Source organism: Solanum tuberosum, unplaced genomic scaffold (assembly GCF_000226075.1).
Source record: "Solanum tuberosum cultivar DM 1-3 516 R44 unplaced genomic scaffold, SolTub_3.0 scf00016, whole genome shotgun sequence".
Taxonomy (NCBI): Eukaryota; Viridiplantae; Streptophyta; class Magnoliopsida; order Solanales; family Solanaceae; genus Solanum; species Solanum tuberosum.
In genome coordinates, this window is record NW_006238942.1 from 3128082 (window position 1) to 3135774 (window position 7693).

A 7693-nucleotide genomic window follows, 5' to 3' on the forward strand; every position below is an offset into this window, starting at 1 on the left:
GCATTCCCTTCCCTATCTCGCTCATCTCTCCCTATTTTTGTGTATCTGATAGCAAAATACATGTATCTAAGTAAGATACGTAATATTTTGAAAATGTAGGTAATAATAGTATATATGGTAATGAAAATGTTTAATTATGTAGTTTTGTCAAAATCTAATGGAGCAGAGTAGGGCAGGTCAATCTAATAGTACTCCTTCCAAGTTGTTCTTCCCACTAAGAATCCTCCATCTTTCTACTGCGATGTTACTACTATCATTCTGTGCATTAATGCTCTAACAAAACAGCTCAAAAAGAAAAGCATATTGAAGAAAAGATGGTGTCTGTGGCTGTGCATTGCATATAAAATTGCACTCTGCTGCAACTTCTCCTAGAATTAATTCTATATAAGCTAGTAAGCTACCAATAATTTGTTTTCGAAACTTGACTAAATTTGTTTAGAAGACAACTGCAAAAGAACAAATAAGAAAAAACATAAACAAAATGCCAACTATGACAGGGCAAAATCGTAGCAAGTCAAGACTTTCCCCGCCCTAACCCGTCCTATTGCCATCCCTAAGAGCTAATAAACGATCAAATGTCCAATCCTCTACTGAGAACTTATTAAATGTCCAAAAAAAGTTGTTTAATAACTTAGCTAAAAATAAAAAGTGAAAATTTCATATATGACATATATTAGATTAATATTATCAAGTTATAGCAGTAGAATCAAACTTTCAAGTTGTAACATTAAAAATTTTAGGTTGTAACAGATTATTAAAAAAAAGTTATTTTTAATAATTAAAAACATTTGATTTGAAAAGAATAAAAAGATAAAAAAAAAATTAAAAAAAAATGTTTCTGAAGGAAAAAATGAAAAAAAAAACGGAAATAGGGGTGTCAATTAAATTTGAATTAATTTAAGATAATTATTAATTAGAATGAATTAAGGAATTTTCAAACTAATTAAGAATATTCAGTTTCCTTAATTCACTCTAATTTGTTAAAATTAATTCAAAAAATCTGATTTTATTCATTTTTCTTTCACGTTTCTCTCTCTTCGATTTTCTTCCAGAAATTTTGTCACTGGCGACTAATTGAAGTTTTTTTTTTGTTTGAAAAATCCTGATTTTTTTTGTGATGGACAACTACGTATCAATATTAATTAAACATGGCGGAAGATGGGATCCTTCAGGTTAGTATTTTTAATTGTTTACTATTTGTATTTGGATTTCAGTGAAATGAAAAAAAAAATGAAACTGTAAATCACATTTTGTGATTTTGTTTTTGTACATCGTCACTATATTGAATGTGATATGTTTTTTTTGTATAAACAATACGTTTTGTTCATAATACTTATTAGTTGTTGTGAAACTGTAATATTAATGATTTTCTTGGTAAGTTTCTGTTTTCTGGTAGGGGTTTAATGTCACCATATTTTTTGTTTTTTGGTTATTTTTTATACTGGCAAAACAATGATTTTATGAGAAGTTGCCGCAATATATGAAAGATTTGAGTATGAATGTATAACATATAAATATTTTTATCGTTGTAGATTGGGTACGTAGATTAAAATTATAATATTGATTACTGTTTTTTCCTTGAAAAAATAAATTAAAATAGTATAGTTTTGAATGAATTTGTTAGTGTAAGTGTAATGAATTTGGTATGGAAGTGTATTCACTAATGTGAAAAAAAAGGTTATTTAGAATTTTGAAAAATTGTATGACAATTGTTTTAAGTTGATATGAAAGTGTGTCAACTAGTTAGTAAAAAATTATTTAGAATTTTGAATAAATGTATGAAAAATGTTTTAAGTTGGTATGAAATGTGAAATGTTATTGTTTATATAAGTTTTGTCAATTATGTATAAATTTGTGTGAAAGGAATGAACTATTTGGTATGAGAAATGTATAAATTTGATATAAATGATGATTGTATGTATGAAATTTGTATTAATTAAGTTGTTATGAAATCTGAAATTTTATTTTTGAATGAAATTTGTTTGTAGTTTACTGTCTGAATGATTTTTGTATGAAAAAATAATGACAAGTGTGTATAATTTTGATTTTTTGGTATTATGTAAGACTAATTGTTATTTTTTTTTAATGAAACAGGGAAATATGTTGATTTTCATACATTTTCAGATTCAAGAATCATCAAATGTCGCAATAGTTGACATTGAATCTTTATGTGGTGTATGTCATAAAATACACCAAAAGGTGTTTGTTCAAGAAATTGTTGAAACCTCTCTTGCCCGAGGAAATCCAACAGATTACCAAAAACATTCATGTTTGTACATAAAACCCAGTGTGTGTATATCTTCCTTGCCTATAAAATAATATTGTTTATATTAAATTAAAACACACTCCATACAAATATTATTCAAGTTTCATTCCACTTGTAACTATAGTTTAAAAATAGTTTTAATTAAATTATATCATATAAATTAAATCAAAAATAAATCAAAATCATGTAAACATTGATAAAAAAAAAAAAATATAAAAGTATGTTCATACAAATATTATTCATGTTTCATACACATGCATATACATAAATTTTAGTACTGCCTTATGCCATATTTATAAAAAAAAATCACACCAATTTTATTCAAACATCATACCAGCTTCATGTGCACTGTTGCATTCATCAATCTATTTTCATAAATTTATCGAAATACGCTAACAATAATTTAACAATTTTAATACATTAATGGATAAATTAGAAAAATAAACCTTCTTAATAGGAAAAATCCCAATTTCATATCAATATTATTCTAAATTTATACAAAACAGATTAATTAAACAATTCATACAATTTTATTCACATCAATTTAATAATTCATACCATATACAAAATTAAGAGACAATCCCACCAATGTTAATACACAATTCACACCATTCGCATACCAATATTAGTATCAAAATACATACAAAAATCCAAACAATCAAACATTAACCTCATATCCATACACATTTTATTCATATTTCGAAAAAAATTCACACAAACAAATGTTTCGAAAACAACAATAAGCATAATGTGATACAAAAAAATCACTATTTTGACTAATGTGGAAATAAATTAAATAAAGTACTTACCCTAATAGAAGTTCATCAATAGAAGTTCCTTCAACAAATCTGGCACTCTTTCGAGGCGTTTCAATGTGTTTCTTAGACATGATGATGATGAGAAACGTAACGAGAGGAACGATTGTGAAGTTAGGTATTGGGGTTGTGAGAAAGATTGGATGGACGGTTGTGAATGTGGTGTAGTGGAGTGGTGAGGAAGATGGGAGTGAAAATTGTGAATATGGGGTAGTGGGGTAGTGGCGTGTAGAAACTGATAGACCTGGGTGGGGGGGAACTGTGATTGGCATATGGGATATTTGGAGTGTAACGGTAAACAAGGAAGTCTAATCAATGTAAATTCCTAAATTCGTGTAACTGATAATTTTGGTTTTAAAAAAGGAACTGCAATTAAATTAATTAACTATTAATAATTAATAATAATAAAAATATAAAGAGATTAATCATTTTTAAAATTAAATTGTAATTGATTTTTAAATAAAGTTATATTTAAGTAATATGCTATAACCCGTAAATAAATTGTTATAAGGAAGAATTTTTTAAGAGTGTGTTTAAAACTCATAATATTATCCCTTAAATGTGTATATGTGTATATGGTATGATTTTTCCAAAATAAAATGTTACACAAGCACTTATCTGAACATTCACTTTTGACAAAATTGACTCCCAATATAAATAGATCTCGAAAGCTTGACCAAAAGGACTCAATACATTTTCATATAATAGCGAATGGAGAGAAAAGAGGTGCAATTACTCCGTAGAAAAACTTCAATCACTGAGCTCAACATGATTATTACAACTAGAACAAAATCAGCAAGGCATTTATAAGCCACCGTGAACAATACATCTCTGGATCCAACTGCCTAGTCACAATATCAAATTAAACATAAAAGTTCCAATGCTAGATGTTCCAATCTTGTATAGAGTGGGAAAGAAGTGTTCTAAAACGGCTAAATCCTGCTCCACTAAGGACTCATTTTCCTTTGGATTCAATCACCCTCTTCGCAAAAGACGGCAAACAGAACGATGCAGAGTGAATCTGGGGGCAAAATTATGAAGAGGAACAAGTCAAACACACACTACGTACTAGAGAAGTGAGTGTGTATTAGAAAAAGGAACCAGAGAGCAGAATGACATCATACCTCAGAGTTGTAGAACTTCAAGGGTCCTCTAGTTTTGGTGTGGCTATCGTCAGCATCAATTGGGTTAATTGGATTCTTGAAATCAACCGCAGGTCCCTCGGTAGAGCAGACCATGAAACCAATAACACCACTGAAATAAAAGACAGTAAAAACAAACCAAATTGGGATCAATACATCAACAGTCAGGTATTCTCAGTTTCACCACCATCCAAAATTAAAGGCATGAATGACAAACAAGATTAACAAAAGAATGCATATATATCAGAAAATATCCTGAAAGTGTACCTTGGATAAGTAGGAACTGTGGTCCAGGCATAGTTGATTGAGCCTTTGAAGATCTGGCGGCAGTTTGCCACGATATCTTCAATTATGTGCATGTGAAGCCATATGCTTTCAGCCTGAGTACAGACAACTCCTCCAGGACGCAGAGCCCTTGCTACTGATTCAAAGAAAGGCTTTTCGAACAACTCTTGTGCTGGACCTAGAGTTAAAAGAAGAAAAGTTTAAGAGATGAAATTTCAACAACACAGGCAGTAGGAAAGTAAAGAGATTACCTATGGGATCAGAGGAATCCACTATAACTGCATCATAAGTTCCTTCTGGAACATTTTTCAAAAATGCAACTCCTACAGAAATGGGAGAGGAAAAGGAAAAGCCCATGAACAGTTAATCGATAAATTCACAAAAGACCAACAAAAAAAGAAATTAGTTCTGTCATCTTCTCAGATCATACCATCACCAACATGGAGTTTAACTCGGGGATCCTCATATCCTATGGCTACATTAGGGAAAAATTGTTTAGAGACCTGAAAAAAGAAAAAGGAATTATGAAATCATTATAGAGCAATGCTCCACCAAAATCAAAATTTCCGAGCAAACTGATGAGCAATGAACTACAGGGATCATAGAAAGGAATGAGTTTTGCTGCATCTACCACATCAAGACTGAATATGCCACAGGGTACTCGAAAACAAATGTGTACAATCTTTAGACTTGCCAAATTCAACAATTTTTCTCTACCCTTGGTGCAGATAAGAGAAAAAAAGAACAAAGTACAACTTTAATTAAAAGAATGAAGAAGCCAGATGACTTACATCAATTACCATCTTGTCAATCTCACATATGTCTATCTGTTCAACAGAAGAATGCCGAGACACCTCACGCAAGACACCACCATCACCTCCTCCAATAACCAACACCTAAAGTAAGAAAATCAAACTTGAAGTTTGGCACACAAGTAGAAGACACTAATCTAATTCCATAAAGTATCTCTTGGCCAAACTAAGAATGCATGCAGTGATGCGATTCTTAGTAAAGGCTGGCAGTCTTCCCACTTACAAGTTCTCATTCCCTTTTAAATTCAGCCCTTCTGAAAACCAAGATGATAGCATGTACGAACATGCGTATAGACTTACTACAAAATGAAATTACTAGGCAAAGCCACAGAAAATAGGATGCAAAAATTATCACATATAGTAAGTTTAAGAGGAAAGAAGTTTGGTTTTGAGAGAGGTGCTAATTACCTATATCTGTTCTTTGCAAAATATGACTAGTGAGAACTGACCACAAGCATTATACTTGTTATTTACAAAGTAAGAAGCAGACGGGGATATATCTTCTCTAATTTTGAGTTTGTGCCATTGTCAACGGAAACTAGCAAAGTGCCAAAAGAATACAAGATTGACATTACATACACATCAAAACTACATAATCTCCAAGATTTATATTCCATACTGAGATGTTAAATTTCACTATTGAGTAATGGACCTTTCTAGGGTTTAGAATTGAGCAAAGTGGGAGATGAGTGATCATTTCTTGGTAAGCACATTCATCCCGCTCTGTGAGTTGTATCACACCATCCAAAATAAGCACTTTCCCATAAGTTGATGACTGCAGCAGAAATAAACTTATGTAATGAGCATCAAATTAAAGAGCGCCCATTCCATCAAATAGTGAGAGAAACAAACTCAAGGCATGAATTACCTGAAAAACCATGACATTTTGGTAATCTGACTTCCCCTGAAATAATATCTTTTCAACCTTCAATGAGTGTGCTTCCCCTGCATATAAATTTCCAACTTCAAAATTAGTTTGTCCCATAATTATGGAAATCATAAGAAGGTTAAGAAACTCATCATTACAACTGACTGACGAGCATTTAACTATGTAGGTCCACACATATAACCGATCCAACATGTTAGGATTCTAAAGCTTAGAATTCAAGAAGTGTAAGTAAAAATAAATGAATTTCAAAATCTTCCACATATTATACAGAAATGAAAAACTGACAAATTCGCCATATAGAAAAATTATGTTAGTAATCTACAAAGTGAAAACTCCACCTATGTGAGATTCGCAAAACATAGTTGATTTGAAGCTTACCATTGCATTAAGTTAACGGTCAGGTAAAAATAATCAATAATTAAATATCTATACTTTGAATACTACGAGTAGAGTGGACTGAATACATAAGGTTTAATATAACAGATAACTACTCGTATCGTTTGGAAGCTAGACACAGTTGAGTTGAGTTTATTTGAATTCGCAAAGCCAAAACATTCATTTTACAGGTTACAGAAAAGCATAAAAAAAAAGATGTGTGGTTTTGGCAATGCACAGAAAAGTAGAAAATAGTAAACCTAAACACAATAAACCATTTTTTTTTATCATACTCAGGAAACACTTGTTTCTCAAGTGCAAGCAATCATCCAAAAAATCAATTCAACATATAGATGCAGAAATAGATAGATCCAACATATAAGCAGCAAGCACACCATATCTACTAAAATCTCAACAAAAACACAATTGCAGAGATTATCCTAAAAAGCAGAGCAAGTATTTCAATCAATAACAACAACAACGTCTCAATCTGAAAATCTATGAATCGTGAAAATCCATTTTCGTTTGGATTAAAAGACGTAAAATGTTGGTGATATATGTAGAAATGCATAGCATAGCATACCAGGCCAAAGTGGGCTAATCTCAGAGAACCATCCAGGTAAGATAGAAGAAATGTAGGGAGATTCTTTCTCATTATTCGCTTCTTCCATTGACACAGCACAACCTTCTCTTCTCTACCTCTCCCCTATTTTTATTTATATAGGAGGAAAAAAAGAATTGTGGATTCGGGTACGAAACCGTAGAAATGCTTACGAAATACGCTATTGATTTGATTGTCCTCTTCCTTCTGTTTTTGGAATCACACCTTTTTTGCCTCTCACTTCACGGACTATCTATCTACTCATTTAATTCAGAATTATTTTATGCTGCCCCAATACAATTTCGAGAGAGGATATGTGCTAGAATTTTTAACGGAGGGATTTAAAATTTGAAGAACTAAATACATCAACCATCTGAAGGAGTTTAATATTTACTATATATACATAAAAGATATTTTCTTTGTCCTTAATTATTTTTTCATTTTTTTTTTTTAATTATCTCTAATTACTGGACAAAATATTTTTACCTATTATATCCTCAATTAATTA

The 7693-nt window shown here is 31.0% G+C and overlaps 1 protein-coding gene across 1 annotated transcript; it reads right to left on the minus strand.

Annotated features, from left to right (window-relative positions):
• Positions 1 to 3753: 3753 nt before the first annotated feature.
• LOC102586756 (spermidine synthase 1) lies at positions 3754 to 7431 on the minus strand. Its single transcript, XM_006340054.2, has 9 exons — positions 7168 to 7431; positions 6189 to 6265; positions 5973 to 6095; positions 5300 to 5404; positions 4939 to 5011; positions 4760 to 4831; positions 4491 to 4686; positions 4206 to 4335; positions 3754 to 4102 (listed from the first exon to the last, which is right to left on the minus strand). Exons 1-9 carry the CDS (start codon positions 7253 to 7255, stop codon positions 4037 to 4039), a joined length of 930 nt encoding a protein of 309 aa, XP_006340116.1. The 5' UTR covers positions 7256 to 7431; the 3' UTR covers positions 3754 to 4036.
• Positions 7432 to 7693: the final 262 nt, after the last annotated feature.

Coding starts and splice junctions, on each gene's coding strand:
- LOC102586756 (XM_006340054.2), bottom strand. CDS start 7,255: ATGGAAGAAGCGAATAATGAGAAAGAATCTCCCTACATTTCTTCTATC. Junction 6,266..7,167: donor GATTAGCCCACTTTGGCCTG/GTATGCTATGCT, acceptor ATTTATATGCAG/GGGAAGCACACTCATTGAAG. Junction 5,405..5,972: donor CAATTCTAAACCCTAGAAAG/GTCCATTACTCA, acceptor TTCTTACTTTAG/GTGTTGGTTATTGGAGGAGG.